The 19,727-nt window shown below is 41.7% G+C and overlaps 1 protein-coding gene across 3 annotated transcripts in view; it reads right to left on the reverse strand.

Moving 5' to 3' along the window:
* Nucleotides 1–2,193: 2,193 nt before the first annotated feature.
* Nucleotides 2,194–19,727, reverse strand: part of FBXW2 (F-box and WD repeat domain containing 2) — a 36,682-nt gene continuing 19,148 nt past the window's right edge. For all 3 annotated transcript variants that reach the window (XM_030817714.1, XM_003264063.3, XM_030817713.1), the window contains 3 exons: nucleotides 18,014–18,100; nucleotides 16,609–16,778; nucleotides 2,194–10,004 (listed from right to left, as the gene is read on the reverse strand). In XM_030817714.1, coding sequence (XP_030673574.1) covers nucleotides 9,716–10,004; nucleotides 16,609–16,778; nucleotides 18,014–18,100 — 546 coding nt within the window. In that variant the 3' untranslated portion in view covers nucleotides 2,194–9,715. The remainder of the gene's footprint in view (nucleotides 10,005–16,608; nucleotides 16,779–18,013; nucleotides 18,101–19,727) is intronic.

Here is a 19,727-nt window from a genome sequence, read left to right on the forward strand (position 1 = left end):
TTTTCGTATTTTTAGTAGAGACGGAGTTTCACCACGTTAGCCAGGCTGGTGTCAAACTCCTGACCTCAGGTGATCCACCCGCCTCTGTCTCCCAAAGTGTTGGGATTACAGGCATGAGCCACCAGGCCCGGCCAAATTTTTTTTTTTTTTTTTTTTTTTTTTGAGACAGACTCCTGCTCTGTCACCCAGGCTGCAGTGCAGTAGCATAATCACGGCTCACTGCAACCTATGCCTTCCCGGCTCAAGCAATTCTCCCACCTTAGCCTCCCAAATGGCTAGGACTATGGGCGCATGCCACCACGTCTGGCTAATTTTTGTATTTTCTGTAGAGATGGGGTTTCACCCTGTTACCCAGGCTGGTCTCAAACTCCTGGGCTCAAACAATCCACCAACCTCAGACTCCCAAAGTCCTGAGATTACAGGCCTGAGTCACTGCACCTGGCCATGTTATTGTTTGACTTTTTAATAGCTATTCTGACTGGTGTGAGATGGTATCTCACTGTGGTTTTGATTTGCATTTCTGTAATGATCAGTGTTATTGAGCTTTTTTAAATATGCTTTTTTTGGACACACACATCTTCTTTTGAAAAGTGTTCATGTCCTTTGCCCACTTTTTAATGCTTTTATGCTTGTAGATTTGCTTAGGATCTTTATAGATGCTGAATATTAGACCTTTGTCAGATACATAGTTTGCAAATATTTTCTCCCATTCTGTAGATTGTCTATTTATTCTGTTGAAAGTTCCTTCTGCTGCCTACTGTCTTAACATGACATGCGCTATGATAACCGGAAATAAAGTAGAAGGCAAGTACAGTATTAGAACACATTCAGGCTGGGTGCGGTGGCTCACTCCTGTAATCCCAGTACTTTGGGACGCTGAGGTGGGCGGATCACCTGAGGTCAGGAGTTTGAGACCACCCTGGCCAGCATGGTGAAACCCCATCTCTACTAAAAATAACAATTAGCTGGGCATGGTGGTGTGCGCCTGTAATCCCAGCTACCTAGGAGGCTGAGGCAGAATTGCTTGAACCTGGGAGGCTGAGGTCACGCCACTGCACTCCAGCCTGGGCGACAAGAACAAAACTCAGTCTCAGAATGCGCAGTAACCTTAAGTGCAGGAAAGTCCTCGGTATAATTAAATGTCTTCAACAGAAACACAATCTGGCTCTCATTACTAGATGCAACTCCCAAATTTTCCACTAGGTGGCAGAAAAAGCTAGATAATAGCTGGGGTTCTCAACCTTGGTGGGCATCACAAACACCTGTGGGTCTCCAGCCCCAAAGTTTGATTCATTAGGTCTGGGTGTGGCCTGATAATTAGCATTCCTAACAAGTTTCCAGGTGATGCTGATGTTTCCAGGTGATGCTGGAAGGAAAGTACATTTTGTGAACACTGGATTACAGAAAGTCAATGTAGACCAACCCAAGGCCCATTCACCCATACATCCATCCATCCTTCCTCCAGTTTACTTTGTAGTTCTAGGTGATGTGAGCACAGAGAAGAATGAGACATGGTTCATTCTCAAGACATAGTCGGGTGAGGGAGAAAAGGAAAATGAAAAAGATAACTCTTAGTCTCTTACTTCCACCTCTCCATTTCTTCCAACATACAGACTTCCTAAGTGTTGTTTTTCTGTTCTGTCAAATAGAGTTTAAGCCTTGTGTCCTTAAAGCCTGAAAGATCAACTAGCGCAAGAGCTGCCTCACATGGCTAAACCTGCTGAACTAAGAAACTCAGGAATGTGTTTGCTATCCTATGGAAAGTTTCAGATAGAAAATCTCCTCTCTGAACTTACAGAGGCTGGAGATATAAAAGCACACCTGACACCCTCGAGTCTGCATTGAGTAAAAATAAAACACAGGATTACTACGTTCTTAGAATCTGTGCTTGGTTGCTTTCCAAAATGAATTCCTCATTTTAAACCTCAATACATACTTTGGTTAATTTTGGGAAAGAACCTTTTGACTCACGATTGTCCATATTTTCCTTTCAATAGTATTGTTGACTAGCTCTCATCTTTGGTACTGGGTCTTACGAGATCTACTTTCTGCATCATTTGTGACGCACCATAGAAACCACTAATATGTAAACAGAGATTGTGTATAGGTTTACTTGACATAAATCCTTTTTATGTAATGAAAGAACACTTCAACGCATGTCTTGTGTTGAACTATTATTTCTAAATCAGTGATGATTAGTGAAATTTTATTTTTAGCCATAATTCATCTCGACCAATGATTTCACAAGTATTTGAAAGTGTAATAAAATAAATGCGTAAAAGATGCAGACAGAATTCAAGAGATACAAATAAGCACACATACAAATATGTCATTTTCTCTCTAGTCCCCTCCCCCATAAAAATATGTTGTCATGTGTTAAAGAAATGTCGGTTAAAGCAACCTTGAGATACTTCCTTTATATCTATTAAATTGGCAAACATGTTTAGAAATGTTCTTTCTTGACTTGGGCAGTGGTTAGACAAGTGTTCACTTCATAACTATTCGACAAAACTTTGTGTCGTATGCACTCTTCTGTAACAGAAAATATTAGGAAAAATTTCCATTGCTTTTGCGAGTAAGTCTTCTACTGGAACTTGTTCTAAGGAAATATGCACAAAGAAGTTCTCTGTACTATTTTCTAAAAAGCAGAACTGGAAACTACCTAATTATCTACCAAAACAGAAATGGTTTAGCAAATTACAGTAATGAAGGAAAATTACAAAATATTATGGTAGTTGTAAAAACCTAAAGCACATTTTTGAGAATGTATTACAAAACAATGATTTGCAGTACATAAATCCATACACATGTGCATAAGGATTAGGAGAGTATTAAAAATCGTAATGATAAAGGAGCTCTGGGTAATTTTCTCTGTAAGTTCTCATTACTGTTAGATTATCTTTACCACAGAGAGCACAGAACATGTGGTCAAAATGCAAAGGACAGGAACATCCCACTGGCAAGGACTACTCATGTCTAATCACAGGGTGATCATTAAATATTCTGTCCAAATGTACTCAGAACACTTCGGATGTTTACAGGATATGGCAGAAGAGGGAAGTCTAAGAGAGGAAGAGCTGTGTGGAATTGATCTTTCATTTGCTTCTGATATTTTATTTTCAATTTTAGATGCTCTGGAAGTTATTTTTCTTCCAAGTTTAGATAGCTCTTAAGACAATCTGTGGAATTTATTAAAATCTCACTGAGTTCCTGCTCTCAATCTTACAATGTTGCTGGGGAAGCCATGTATTCACCTGTATTTTGAAAAAAAACTGAGAATCAAGGATGAAAGTTAATAGTTGTCTACTGCAAAAGGTACAACAGTATTTACTGCTAAATGAACTGCACCATTAACCTTACACAAAAATGCTCAGTGAGGCTGGAGTGGGGTATGGTGGTCAGCAGAGGCTTTAAAGATAGTGGGAGATCAATGGGATCTAAAGCCTGGCCCTAGGACTGGTGGAAAGGAACATCAAGAACTTTCCATGAGGATGGGAGATTAACACCCAAAGTGCAAGGGTGGGAATAAATAGAAGAGCAAGAACAGTTTGCTCGAAGAAATCGGCTAGGGTTCCATTATGTTAAGGAATCCAGATGTGCCCTGTTGGTAACGGAGAGTTACCAAGATTGAACAAGAGCAAGTACGTGCTCAAAGAAGTGGTTGGGGAGACTCCCTGGAAGCAAAGCATAAGACAGGTTGAACAGAGCACACAAGTGGTGAAGGGAGAAGGCAGCAGTCGGGGTTTGAAGAGACTTAAAATACGGAAAGAGACAAAGAAACGTGAAAACATGGAAAAAATCCAGGTTTGTGGGGGCTGAAAATCAGGGCTTCAGCCTCACCACCTACTACAACTCCTCTAGGCAATGAATACTTTACCAAGCCACAGCTTTCTCATCTGTAAAACAGGAACGACTATCTGCCCTTAATGATGCTGTCAGGGGATCAAAGGTGCAGGGCTGTGGTACTCAAATGACAAGAAGCCCTGTAAGTTTAAGTTAGGAAGAAAGAACTCATGCAAAGATGTGTTGGATAGACACATCCTTGGGCAAAAGAGAGGAAGACTATTCCAAGGTCTGGAAGCAAAATGGGACTTCTATCCACCCCATCCCTTCATTTGCAACTATTCATGAAATTCACCAAAATTATTTCCTTGCGTTTTACTTTACCTTTATTGTTTTGCTTTTTGGATCACCTTCAGAAATGGTTATATTGTTGAGTTTACCTCCTAGAAGATGCAGAAACAGTAAAAAAACAGAGCCACCTCAGATTACTCAAGGGGTTGTTCCATTTTCAAAAACACACTGACTTTTGGAAAGTCCCTGAATTGGTTGGATAAAATGTCTGAAGTGGTTGGGGGGAAAGCAAGACAAAGTCTTAACTACAGAATATATTTTTAAGGAAATGCAGCTTTATTACTTTCAAGTACAAACAATAACTTGGGCTTGGCTAACCAAATTTGCCTAATTGAGGGAATCTGCTCTAATGTACAGATATAAATGATTTATAGTTAACACAATCACTCACGGGTAAAAAGAGTGCTTCTATGATGCAAGAAAATAACTTCTCATCTTAGAGACCTCTTGTTCCACTGTCACTCCACTATTTGCTTAAGCAATCTCTTCTTCCCCCTACTCCACATAGTTCAAATATAAACTTTATCTCACGCCCTCTAAATCACAACATACATCAAATTAGTGAAATATGAGTTGATTACTTTTTCCACATTGCTATAGGTGTTGGATTGGTGACAGAACTATCTCCTCAACCTGAGCATTCTCATCAAGTATACTTTAGTCTAAGTCAGTGAAATATGCCTGTTCGCAATCTGAGTACAAAGACACCAAAACATTATGAGCTTTTATCATCTGAATTACTAATTTTCCAGGGTTGAATATTAAAAATACATCTTTACTTGGGCACATTTATGAAGAGTAGAAGTAGCTGAATTCTTAGGCTGCAATAATTAAGTGGGTTTACACTGGTCAGGATTGAATTACTAAATTTAAACAACTGAACTGTTCCAGGAAAGACCAGAAACACTGAAACATCCTGACAGCAAAACAGCTTTTTGCACTGAGCATGACCATTCAGTCTGATTAGGCTGATGGGAATGGTGCAAAGACTACTCAGTAATCCATTTGAGGATTTATTCTGAAAAAAGTTTACTTTCCTAGAGCAGGCATGGGGAACCTTTGATTAGAGACACTGCCAAAGATGGCCAATGGACATTTTGTCAGAAAAGTCAATCTGTTCTTTTCATCAGACACTCTGAGGACAGCATAATTCTCAAGTGTCTTGGTTGTCTTAAACCAAGCAAAAGCACCAGCGTAACCAGGTAGGAGGGCTGTGTCAAGAAGACGGGCGTAAAGGGCTTCTCCCCTATCCTGACAACTGTGTCCACAGGCGAAGGTGACAGTATGCCCTGCCCAGACTGCATCATGAGTAGCAATCTGATTCTGCTCGCTTCCCTACAGAGAAAGGCAAGTGGCTTCATACACCAAGGCCCAGAGGAGGAGGCACAGAAAGCTATAAAAGTGATGCTGGGGCTGGGCACAGCGGCTCACACCTGTAATCCCAGCACTTTGGGAGGCAGAGGCGGGCAGAACATGAGGTCAAGAGATCGAGACCATCCTGGCCAACACAGTGAAACCTCGTCTCTACTAAAAATACAAAAATTAGCTGGGTGTGGTGGCACGCGCCTGTAGTCTCAACTACTTGGGAGGCTGAGGCAGGAGAATCGCTTGAACCCAGGAGGCTGAGGTTGCAGTGAGCCGAGATCACGCCACTGCACTCCAGCCTGGGGACAGAGCAAGACTCTGTCTCAAAAAAACAAAACAAAACAAAAAACAAAAAACAGTGATGTTGGTAGGATTCACCTCTAGGCAACCTGGTAGCCACACAGTAACAACTTCAAGTTGCCAGCTGGGTTTGGTCAAAGAAATGTGTAAAGCCAGGATCCACTATCCTTAGCTGATTCTGTTAGATCAAAATGCCCAACATAATACAAACAATTTCTTCATGTCTAAAATACTGTTTCCGAAAGTTATTTCTTTTGTTTGACAAATGGAGAGCAGTAATCATTTTCCTATGAATACTAGAATGATTATATAATCCTCCTTCAAACCTCACACCAAGTGTTTTCAACAGCCAGAACAATTTTTAAACTATGAAAAATGAAGTGCAAACCTTTCAATTACATAGCAACGTTCCCCACGTTTCACTCATGAACAGCTATCCAATTGCATGCACCTTCCTGCAGAACTTCTTCCAAGTCCAGTCCTTCCACTGGAGGGGCTTTCTTCCTATTTCTCCAATAGGTCGAAAATGTCAGGTTAGAGTCAGATTTGGCAATGTGTATTACTTCAAATGATTGAGCTGGAGGAAACTACATTCCTTTGGAATGATGACAGAATCTATCAGAAACTTCACACATCCACTCAGCTCTCCTGGATCCCTGTCCACACCATGAAGCCTGAAGTTGTTATGACGGCCTTTATGAACCTGAGAGAAGCCGCTTGCTTCCACCACACCACAGTGTCACCCAAGAAATCCAATCCTTGTAAGAAAGGATGGGGCTTATCTTCTCATGACTTAGAATTTTTCAGAAATGAGAATATTCACAAAAGAGGGGAAGGCAATTCCCTTACCTATGTGCTAAGGAAGCCAAAGTCAGTGTGTGCATGAGCTAGCTCTCAAAGGCAATGAAAGGAGAGTAAAGAATAGTTTTAGGTATCCCCTACCCACTTCTCATTCTGACTCCCCACTTTGCTTTCTTTTGCAAAAAGGATGAGCTAGTTTTCCATTTTTATAATAACTGGTGATAGTATGAATAAACCCAGCATCTATAAAGTAGTTAAATAAAATCTCAGGCCAAATAAAGGCCTCCATAAGGAAGAACTGACATTAGGACTCCAATTACTGCCTGAAGTTGTGCTGTCAAAATCCAGCTGCATGATGATGCCACTGCACTCCCGCCTGTATGACAGAGCAAGACTGCCTAGGAAAAAAAAAAATTCCAGCGGCACCAAGTACCACCTTGATGACTTCTGTATTCACCACTAAAAGCTGAAATAGAACATACTATATACAGCTTCAAGTTTGTCACTTTAATAAAACTTTTCCCACAAATGATTATAATTACTTGCCCTTTGAAGCTACTGGATAGATCTGAAAGTGAGGTGGGGTAGGGTGGTCATTAGATCAGTAATAAGTTATCTGTTCAGGCTCGATAAAAAGTAAAAACTTGGCCAGGCGTGGTGGCTAACACCTGTAATCCCAGCACTTTGGGAGGCCAAGGCAGGTGGGTGACCTGAGGTCAGGAGTTCAAGACCAGCCTGGCCAACATGGTGAAACCCTGTCTCTACTAAAAATATAAAAATTAGTTGGGTGTGGTGGCAGACGCTTGTAATCCCAGCTACTTAGGAGGCTGAGGCAGGAGAATCACTTGAACCCGGGAGGCGGAGGTTGCAGTGAGCCAAGATTGTGCCATTGCACTCCAGCCTGGGCAGTAAGAGCAAAACTCCATCTCAAAAAAAATAATAATAAAGTAAAAAGTCATTTGCCGTCATCATTGCCCAAAGTCTCCTGGGGCTTCTGCAAAATAGATTCAGTTGCGATTCTGGTTCTATTTCTAGAGTACTAAGCAGAGCTCATGCACAGAACTCAGTGTGTGACACATTAAACCCAGATTTTGTGGGATGGGGGAAGATATTCTTTTGCTTAAACCCCACAGTTTCAACATGGATATTAATGATACCTGTCCTTGAAATTCACCATTAATTTCTATCAACTTTACAGCACTCAGAGGTCCAGAGTCTAGCTCTATGCTAATGCAGATTCTGCAAGAGATAGGTCTCCACTCTAGAGTTCACATCATTCTCAGCTCTGCCAGCAACCCTTTTTCTCACCTGTAAGATGGATATGCTTTATACTGGAGTCAGCAAGAAGGAATAACTCATGTTCCCAGACATAAGCTGTCACTGAGGTTCCAATTCTTATGTTCATCTTCAAACTACCTTCCTATTGGTCTGTGAATGAAATACATCCCTCCCCACCACCCTTGTAATACAAGGGGAGACAGCTGAAGAGCGGCTGAGATTTTCCTACTGCTTGCTCCCTCTCCTCTCTCCCTGATTGTGACCGCTAACAAGCATTTCCACTGCTGAACCACAAAATCACCTAACTTCAGAGAGGGACGAGGACACAACCTGGCAACCTAGGGACATGTTTTGTTTGGCTCACCTCATTTTAAATTTTCTTTAATCAGTTGTAACGTTTTAAAAATCCAGGATTTCAAATAAAAATCTGGATTTCTAGCTTCTCCTGAAACAATGTGAAGACCTGCCAACCCTGGGCTTGCTTCTCCTAATGATAAAACAGAGCTGAATAACTGCCCTATTAGATCAACTTTCCAGGGGACAGCACAATCCTCCCCAGAACGTTTTACTCATTTATGTCACCTGAACGGCTCCCTTAGGCATTTGGGTTTGTTAGCCCTCATCTAGGACAATTCCCTCACTTAAAAGATGAAGAAAATGATGGTCTTAGAAGAGAAAGTTAACTTGCCTGAGGCTGCAGATTAAGTTAGAGGCAAAGGAGGAAGTTAAGTTGGGTTCAGGTATCCTTCTAATATAGCATAGTGTGTCCCTATTTAAACCATGGCTTCCATCAGCATTTCTTCAACCAATTACTTAAACTGTTTAAGTGGAATCAGCTATATTTTCCACATTTCCCTTTTATTCATCCTTTTCATATAATTGATGTTCTTATAGAAAACTTTGTATCAGTCATTTCATTTAAATATTATCCGACCTAAAAGAAACCATGAATCAGGGATCGGACAAAAATACACTATCAACTTTTACACATTTCAGTAGGTGAAGGACCAGAAAGAATCTTAGAAATCACTGAGCTTAATACCTGGCTGTACAGACAAGGAAGCTGGGACCCAGAGAGGGTGCAGAGTTCCAGGGTAACAGGCCCGGTCTCTAACTTTCCAGCTCACTGCTCTTTTCTGCTATACCAGGGCACCGCCGTGCAGTCATCCAGGCTGCCGGGGACTAGCTTCCCCGACATGGAAACAAAAACTACAGAACTCGCTCACACCTTAAACATGGCCAACCTTGACTCTGCCAAGATCTAAGGTTTAGAATGAGTTGCTAACATTCAATTTATAGAATTGGATTTGTACTGGAAGACAGACTTTCCTTAGAACTGGTATTTGGTGGAAGTTTTAACACTGGCTCTTATAAGAGCTAAACCCCGTGTGAGAAAAGTTGCTGTAACAACATCATAGCACCTTTGCTTCAACTTCAAAAGAAAAAAAGGCTATGGTAAAAAGCTTTAATAACAGACAATGTGATTTCACAGGCAACCAATTAGCAGATTAATGGATCATTTAACTTTCTTTACTTAAAACCAATACTCCACTCAAGAAAGATGAACCCAAAATGCATCTTCTTACACTGACCAACATAACTAAGTACAAATGAAGTCAATGGTGTACCCCATTAGCATGCTGCGTTGTATGTCAATAAAACAAGCCCTCCCCCACCCCGAGCCCTGGCCCCTGGCAAACATAGATAAATGATTGTGCACTGCGTGATGATACCATTAGGTGAGAACTTTGGTTCATGCAGTCGGCTGCCGCAGAGGTTGCACCCAAAACCCGCAGCCCCGGCACCCAAAGTCAGTCAGCGGTGGTGGCTCATGGTGTCAGCCGTGCTCCTTCCATAACACCAGGTGAATACTGTGGTCAGGCATGCTGGTGGCAAAGACCAAGCCCGTGTCATTGTGCCCATCCAGTCCATTCAGCCAGGATGCTTCGCCTGCCAGGAAGCTTGAGCCTCTCTTTGATTTCCTGTACTCTGGCAGAGGCCAGCGACTAATCAGGCTCTCTGTCCGCAAGTCCATGATGTACAGGTAGCGGTTGTCAAACAGCAGGGCAAAGATATCTCCAAAGCCGAGCAAGGCCAAGTTTGCTATCTCGGGAGTCTTGATGATCCTACAAGGATGAGAGTTAGGGACTGTGAAAGGCAACTTTGCTTCTGTTTATGCTACTGTAATCTTTTCTGGAGATATTTAAAACCAATATTAAATTCAAGCAAATTTAGAGTTAAATGTTTTTGATAAAAAGTAAAATATAAGGAGAAAAAGCTCAGCCCACTTATAAAAAAGCCGGGAGCGGGAGAGGGGGGTTCAGTCATAATATAATATTGGCATGTAATGGAAAGGTGATGTTTGATGAAAGTTTTTTTTTTTAGACAGGGTCTCGCTGTGTTACCCACACTGGAGTACAGGGGCGTGATCTCGGCTCACTGCATCCGCTACCTCCCATGTTCAAGTGATTCTCCTGCTTCAGCCTCACAAGTAGCTGGGACTACAAATGGCCACCACTGCGCCTGGCTAATTTTTGTATTTTTAGTAGAGATGGGGTTTCGCCATGTTGGCCAGGCTGGTCTCAAACTACTGATCTCAGATGATCTGCCCACCTCGGCCTCCCAAAGTGCTGGGATTACAGGTGGGTGGCGTGAGCCACCGCACCTGGCCTGATAAAAGTTTATAAAAGTACAAAACATCTATCCAGGCTAGAAAGGATCTTACAGGTAATATTTAACTAAACAATCTATTTTTAAGCTGTGAAAACCAAAGAGTAATGCTTTGGCAGAGTAAATGCTTTGGCTAAGGATTCACAATTTGTCTGTCAGTTACCAGTGAGAACTAGAAGGCAAGGTAAAAAGATGTATTCATCAACTCCTAGAATACTGGAACACCCTGAAGCCCAGAAGAAATCTGAAAGCCAAGTGACTAAAGTGCTACTCTACTCGGCAGGCAGCAAACAAATGCGTTTCTCTCTAAAAACGGTAAAGGCTGAAAATATTTAAAGTTTCCCAAATAACTTAGAAACATTTATTAATAATAGATTCGTAAAAAGTTATTATGAAAACAACTAGGGGAGAAACAACTAGGGGAAGCAGAGAAAACTAGGGAGTTGGGAGGACAGCCCTAAACTTTCTCAGAGGCAGTTTCCAAGACATCAATGACAAAGGCTAGGAGACATCTAGCTAAACAGCAGCACAAACGAAAACAAAAAACAACTTATCTTCTGTTGTCTGCACCCTTAGTGAAGCAAAAGATTAACAAGAAAAGTTGATGTCCTCTTTGGAGGAACTAAGAGCTACCAGACAAGCAGTAGACAAATGCTGCTCCGTGACATATGGTGGGGCTCCTGTGGGAGGAGAGTTTAGCCTAGGTTTTAAGGACACCACCAAACTAGTATAGGTCCAAGAGAGCAACCAGAATGGGAGGACCTGGAGACCAGGACGAGGAAAGAACAGCTGAAGGCTATCAGCTGAGATGGGAAAGGAAAGAGTTGGCAGGAATAGGGTAACTGTATATGAGGATCACGTCTGAATAGTGAAAGATGTGTAAGAGACAGGCCAGACATTATAAGCTTTAGAAGACAGAACTAGGATCAGAGGCAAAGAGTTACAAAGGAGCCAATTTCAGTCTCGTATCAGGAAGGATGGGGGACATTCAATATTTATCAAGCATTTACATGTGCCAGGCACCAAACTTCATAATTAACATGTTATCTTTTTAAATTATTTTTATTTTATTTATTTATTGAGACGGAGTCTCGCTCTGTCGCCAGGCTGGAGTACATTTTTATTTTATTTTATTTTTTCTATTCTATTCTATTCTATTCTATTCTATTCTATTCTATTCTATTCTATTTTATTGAGACGGAGTCTCGCTCTGTCGCCAGGCTGGAGTACAGTGGCGCGATCTCGGCTCACTGCAAGCAATCCTCCCGGATTCAAGCAATTCTTGTGCCTCAGCCTCCCGAGTAGCGGGATTACAGGTGCCCGCCACCATGCCCAGCTAATTTTTGTATTTTTAGTAGAGATGGGGTTTTACCATGTTGGCAAGATGGTCTCCATCTCAACCTTGTGATCCACCTGCCTCAGCCTCCCAAAGTGCTGGGATTACAGGTGGGAGCCACCGCACCCAGCGTGTTATCTCAATCCTCATAATGCAGTTAGGTAGAGGTATTCGCTCCACTATATTAGTAAACAAGACTAAAACATCTTGCCATGAGTCATACAGCTAACATGATGCAAATGTTTTCTGCATATCATAGGTGCTGAGTGCTGGCTGGGCCCCTGAAGAGAGATAAGCAAGATAGTCTTTGCCCCTTAGAAGGGGAGGGCATAGCATATAACTGCCAGACTATGTGAGAACATGCTCAGCACAAACACTCCAATGGATATAACAGGAGTATCAAGGAATGAGCAAATCTTTCTGTCTTTTATCAGCTGGACCTGGAAGAATATTTTTTCTCTTTCTTGAAGAAGAAATGCAACTGGGCAATATAGATTGAGAGAATACTGAAAGCCTGTCTAAATTTTACAAATTGTCTCTCATGGGCATGTGCTTCTCTTATAATTAATATCTGAAAAAAAATCTATGATACTAAGAATATCAACAAGACATCACTTCTATGAAACAAAGAAAACAGTTAACAGGTGCTGGCACCTGCTTGAAAAGCAGAGAGTGAGCTCACCTTCCTAGACTGAAAACGGAAGAAACTTCTGCTAAAAAAGGTAGACATTTAGATTAGATGACACGTTTGAGAACATCAAAAATCAATCACTGAACACTCCCTATGGTCTATGGTGTGAGCCTTTACAAACAGGTTTACAAGATGGAGTCTGATCCCAGGGAAAGCAGTAAGTTCAGATTAACTTCAAGTAAAGGGGAAATAGAGGTCCCAATATGTGTGTTCCAAATGAGTTATAACTGATAACTCATCCCTCATTTTCTACTTAGATGACACAGTAGTAAATAAATAGTAGTAAACAAATATTTACTAAGAGCCTAAAGTGAGCTAGCCAATGTTGGTACCAGGATTTCGGCAGTGAATAAGACAAAGTTCCTCACACTCAAACTATCCAATACTGAATTTCCTAGTCAAACCTGTTTTTTCTATTTCTTTACTTGCTCATTCACCCAGGTGCTCAAGCTAGGAAACGTGGCAACCATCCAATTCTCCTCCCTCCTCATTCAAATCACAAATTCGATCACCAAGATCTATTGATTCTATGCCCTAAATTTTTCTCTAATTTATTCACTACTATATGCACTACCACAGCTCTAGTCCAAGACACCATCTTTTGCCTGCACTATTGCCAACGGCTTTCTACTGATCTCCCCACATCTACTTAGTCCCTTTGAATCAGTTAACCTCACATACAACCTGATGTTATCACCTTGTTGCAACTTCTAAACTCTTTGATGGCTCCTTATTGTGCCCCCATCTTTAGCCATGCTGATGCATTTAAGGAATTTCCTTCAATTTCTCAAATGTACCTGAGGCTCCTTTAACCTCAGGGCCTTCGAACGGACTAGTGTCTCAGTCTAAAATTCCTCACTGTACACCCACTCCTGGTACTTAGTTGAGGCATTTATACTCACCCTTTAGAGCTCAGCCCAAAACGTCTCTTCCTCTTAGAAGCCTTCCCTTACTCCACAAACTAGGCAGGGCCTCAAAGTACTCTGTACTAGGCTCCTCTTAACCCAAACATTAAACAACCTGTTTGCAATTAGCTGTTTAACATCAGTCTTCCCCGTCCTGCTGATCAGTAATTTCCCTGAGTTTGGTAAGTACTTCTGCTGTTTCCCAATGCATACCACAATGCCTGACACAAAGGTGGGTGCTCAATGAGTATCTAAAGAATAAAGCAGTGGCGAAATAAACAAAGGCAAGTGCAAATTCCTACAAAAGAGATCTAAAGGAGGCTAGGAAGCCGGGTGCAGTGGCTCATGCCTATAATCCCAGCACTTTGGGAGGCCGAGACGGGTGGATCACTTGAGGTCAGGAGTTTGAGACCAGCCTGGCCAACAGGATGAAACCTCATAGCTACTAAAAATACACAAAATTAGCTGGGCGTCATGGCAGGTGCCTGTAATTCCAGCTACTTGGGAGGCTGAGGCCAGAGAATCGCTTGAACCTGGGAAGCGGAGGTTGCAGTGAGCAGAGATCACACCACTGCACCAGAGCCTGGGTGACAGAGTGAGACTCTGTCTCAAAAAAAATAAAATAAAAACGAAAATAAAGGAGGTTAGGAAAAACAGCTAGAAAGTCTGGTAGGTCGCACATCATAACAGAAACACAAAAAATAGGTGGCTACCGGGTTAGGGCTTAAGATCTGTGAAGATGAGCTGATTTCAAAGACTGAAACACAAATATGTTGCAGAATAGAGCACAGGTCTTGACAGGTTTGTGGCTTTCACTTTGATCACTTTAGAAATGGAACCAGACATCCCTGCTGTGCAGAGTCTGGGTCCTTGAACCTAAGTAACCTTACATGCTGTAGAGATAACCTAACTCAAGCAATCACATCATATCTCAGACTTATTGAGTAACATGCTGTTATTTGTGCTTTGCTTCCTTTCAATTAGCTTCAAAGCTAAGTAGCCCTACCTGGTCCTAGCAACCGAAGCCAGAGGATTTGTAGTAGGTTTCAACAGAGGTTGGTTTATTTGTGTTTGGGAGGAAAAAAGCAGACACATGACAGACTCTTTTCAGAGAAAAAATCTGAACCTGGCAATTCCTACCCGCAAACGATCTTGCAGGTTTATTATTTAAAACTATTATTCAAACACTAAAAACTAACAACTTTCATCTAGGACTCTAGAGTCTCTATATGCCACTCTGAGTCACAAGCATACATGAGAAAGCAGATGTGGGACCAAATTAAACCCTTTGGAGATGCTAAGCATTAAAACAACTATGACATCTCTAGCCCACCTTGCCTTTGCACCTTCCCATCTAAAATTTTAACTCAAAATAAAAACAATATTAAACTATAAAAGACTCGATTTTCCCATGGTGATTACTTGAATATTTTGCTTTACAAAATATCAAATTCTTTCAAAACTTTATTTTCCCGTTTTTGGTGTCCCTGGCTTTCTAGTACCGTAAGTATATGCCTACTGGATAATCCAGCCATGCATGAATGGATGAATGTTGGAATACAGTGAGAGGTGGAATGCTGGGCAAGGCCCATACCCTGTCTCAGCTTCAGTTTCCCCACCTACAACAGGAAAAGCTTAAACAGATGTTTTCTAGGAAAGGTTTCAGTCTTTTTTCTCAAAGCATAAATATCAATCATTTCTATAACTGATTCTGACAGCTCTGAAACCTAACTGGTTAGAAATGTTGGTCTGATTCCAGGAAGACATAAATGGGGTTGTAACTTTGTGATCAGAGAGACGTGGCCCACCAAAGTTCTGTGGTTATTGTGATCAGATCCACACAAGCTGACCTCAAATAGTCATGCATAAAAACAATGAAGAGGCCGGGCGTGGTGGCTCACGCCTGTAATCCCAGCACTTTGGGAAGCCGAGGCGGGTGGATCACGAGGTCAGGAGATTGAGTCCATCCTGGCTAACACAGTAAAACCCCGTCTCTACTAAAAATACAAAAAATTAGCCGGGCATGGTGGCGGGCGCCTGTAGTCCCAGTTACTCGGGAGGCTGAGACAGAAGAATGGTGTGAACCCTGGAGGCAGAGCTTGCAGTGAGCAGAGATTGTGCCACTGCACTCCAGCCTGGGCGACAGAGCGAGACTCCGTCTCAAAAAAAAAAAAAAAAAAAAACAATGAAGAGAACGTTCAATTTTCTGTACTCCTCCAAGTCCTGAACCATGCTATGGGACGCTAACTTTTTGAGTTGTTATTAATAAGTGTGTGCAGTACAGTAGGTTCAATAAATTCAAACAGGTTTCTTTATATGGAGCCTCTCAGACTTACTATTAATAAAGATCTGCCAGGTGGTATACTAGGTCCTTATCACAAGCATTTCATTTAACAGTCACTTTACAGATGATGAAATTGAGCTACAGAGGAGTTAAGAAACTTATACTAAATCACACAGCCCATCAGAGATGGCACCACATCTTAAGCCAAGGTTTGTCTATCACCGAAGTTCTCTTAATGACCACATGGCACTGGCTTCCATCAGCCCCAAATATGCTAACAGATACTGTCCTTCTCCAAGAAGAGCCTATGGTATGCAGTGAATCGCAAAATTTTTTGTCTATGGACTGCTGCTTATTTATTTATTTGGATGGAAACCCTGTAAATTTTATTTTTCTCTAAGTATCTCTGTCTTTCTACTAGTCAACAGAAGGTCACTTGATCCCTAGATACCACTAAAGTTTACCAAGTTTGTAAAAACAATGCAGAATTTCAACTGAATATGAAGTAGAACTTAAAATATTAGAACTTATGGAGATCTGAAAGATCTTTTCATCCACACCCCTCATTTTCCAGAAAAGCATGTTAAATCTGAAAGAAGTGGCTCATGACTCACAGTCAGGCAGCGGACGTTCCAATGTGTAACTCTTTTTCATTTGCTTACTTCCTCTAAAATATTTTTCCTGTCTGAGATGTTCAGTATATATAACCCTATTTACAAATGATAGAGTAAACATTTCCTAAAAGCCAGCTACTGACTGGTACATCCAAACATTTAGTCTTGTCTTTACTACTGAACTGCAGCAGGCTTTCAAAGGTAAAGCGTGAGGTCGAAAGAAACATTACCTGAGAATATCGTAACTGGCAAAGTCCCACTGGTAGAGACCAAGTGCTGAACTACAGACAATGTATTTGCCATCAAAATGAAGTCTTGGCTGCAGGCAGATACTTCTATCCTCGGAAACAGACAATGTCTTTAAGCACTTGCAGTTGATTTCTCTCCCAATTGGCCAAATCTATAGAAAAAAGAAAATGAGGAAAGATGAGAGATCGCTACAGAAAAGCTTGTCCTTAAAATGGTCTCCATTTGCTGAAGTCAGATAGCAAGTGAAGTATACTGGAAAGACCCCAGGTTTATAGCCAAGAATCACAGGTCCAAGTCTTAATTCTTCTGTGCAATCTTGGGTAAATTATTTAATCTCTCTTAACTCCAGCTACTGCAATGAAGATAATGCCTATCACATGGGACAGTATAAAAGATCCAATAATGGGCCAGGCATGGTGGCTCACGCCTGTAATCCCAGCACTTTGGTAGGCCTAGGCGGGTGGATCACTTGAGGTCAGGAGTTCAAGACCAGCCTGGCCAACATGGTGAAACCCTGTCTCTACTAAAAATACAAAAATTAGCCAGGCGTGATGGCACACGCCTGTAATCCCAGCTACTTGGGAGGCTGAGGCAAGAGATTCACTTGAACTGGGAGGCAGAGGTTGCAGTGAGCAAAGATTCTACCACTACACTCCAGCCTGGGTGACACAGTGAGACCCTGTCTCAGAAAAAAAAAAAAAAAAAAAAAAAAGAGATGCAGTAAGAATGTGAGAGTACTTTCTGAACTCTTTGCAATTCATTACAATAAATATTTATGTTTTCATAGTTCAGATCTAAGAATTAAGGATGGTAGGAGATATGTAAAAAAATATTAAGAATGGGCCGGGCATGGTGGCTCATGCCTGTAATCCCAGCACTTTGGGAGGCCAAGGCAGGTGGATCACAAGGTCAGGAGTTCGAGACCAGCCTGGCCAATATGGTGAAATCCCATCTCTACTAAAAATACAAAAATTAGCCAGACGTGGTAGCGGGCGCCTGTAGTCCCAGCTACTCGGGAGGCTGAGGCAGGAGAATCGCTTGAACCCAGGGGGCGGAGGTTGCAGTGAGCCAATATTGTGCCACTGCACTCCAACCTGGGCAACAGAGCGAGACTCTGTCTCAAAAAAAAACCAACAACAACAAAATTAAGAATAAGCTGAACATAAATTTATGTGAATTTCTTTTTCATTTACAAATCCAAGTTAAGAAGCTACATAGGACACAGAGCTAGCAAATCATCTCTTCTTCCGGTGGGTTTAAAATGGCTTGGACTAAGACATTCCCCCTCCTCTTCCTAGAATGTTCACCCTTTGCCATACCACTTTCATTTTCTTATGTTTTCCAGTTTTTCTTTAATGAAGCAAATTAATGGAGAAAAAAACTCACCTTAATCTCATATTTGTCTGCACTTAAGAGGATGTAGTCTCCAGGACTGTGCAAGAGAGACTTGACTTTGCACTTCTGCAAAACTACCTGCAAATGTAAACCATGTTACGGAAAGATCCTTTTAATGCTGCTCCTATAATGATTTTATTCTTTAAATTAAAATATGAAAATGAGCTGAACATATGCTAGAATAGCTAAGCCATAACTCCATTACCAAATTAGCCTCTACTAAAAGTTTTACTACAATATTCTCTGTTATTAGCAGTATCTAAAAGTGTCTAACATTAGCCAGATGAGGTGGCTCACACCTATAATCCCAGTGACTCGGAAGGCTGAGGTGGGAGGACTGCTTGAGCCCAGGAGTTGGAGGATGCAGTGAGCTATGATTGTGCCACCGCACTCCAACCTGGGCAACAAAGCAAGACCACAACGGTTAAAAAAAAAAAAAAAACCTGTCTAAACATTGGCAGCATTTAATCTTAGCATTCGTCTAGAAGCAAACATTAGGACTGATTTTTTAAAATTATAAAATGTAACTTAATAGAAGGAACAGAAAAGAAAAAAGCCCGTAGACACTCTGACGTAGATGCAAATGATCTGCTTTCAAAACCATGTGAATCACAAATGAAAAAGCACTGGACTTGGGACCAGAATCTGCCATATGCTGACTTTGCAACCTTGGGCAAGACCATCTAAACTCAGTCAGTTTCCTGATCTTTAAAACAGGAGACAAGCACCTATTATCTTACCTCATTTAATTACAGTAAAGATAAAGTAACAATGTAAATTACAGTAGTTACAAAATAAAAGCTAACATTCCGTTAGCACTTGAGATAAGTCTATAAACATCGGGTTCTACCTATTTTTGTAATCAATCAGCCTAAGGTGAGAGGGGAAGCAGGGTTCACTCATTCAGAAGTCTGGACTGCAGACTCAACTGAAACAGACCTATTACTAAGTATCAGGCACCTTGCTGGGTGCTGTCCCAGCATTTCACTTCATGTTCACAGGAACATTTAGCAGATGACACAGCTCAGGTCCTGAAGGAGGAGTAACTTGTCCAAGACATCACCAACAGTGTCCTAGCCCCAATCAACTATTTTCCACAACACCAAACTGCCTTACACTATATAGCTTTTCTACGTAAAAAGTTAACATGGGCTAGGCACAGTGGCTCATGCCTATAATCCCAACACTTTGGGAGGCCAAGGAGGGAGGACTGCTTGAGGCCAGGAGTTCAAGACCAGCCTGGGTAACACAGCAAGACCCCCATCTCCACAAAAAAAAAAGATTTCCTTTTTTTTTTAATTAGCAGCTGGGCATGGTGGCTCACGACTGTTATCTCAGCATTTTGGGAGGCCGAGGTGGGTGGATCACCTGAGATCAGGAGTTCGAGACCAGCCTGGCCAACACAGTAAAACTCCATCTCTACTAAAAACACAAAAAATTAGCCAGGCATGGTGGTGGGCGCCTGTAATCCCAGCTACTCTGGAGGCTGAAGCAGGAGAATCACTTGAACTCGGCAGGTGGATGCTGCAGTGAGCCGAGACTGCGCCATTGCACTCCAGCATGCACAAGAGCGAAACTCCATCTCAAAAAAAAAAAAAAAAAAAAAAAATTAGCTCGGTGTGGTGGCACATGGCTGTAGTGCAAGCTACTCAGGAGGCTGAGGTGAGAGGATCACTTAAGCCTGGGGATTCGAAGTTGCAGAGAG

The sequence above is a fragment of the Nomascus leucogenys genome, chromosome 8 (assembly GCF_006542625.1).
Source record: "Nomascus leucogenys isolate Asia chromosome 8, Asia_NLE_v1, whole genome shotgun sequence".
NCBI lineage: Eukaryota > Metazoa > Chordata > Mammalia > Primates > Hylobatidae > Nomascus > Nomascus leucogenys.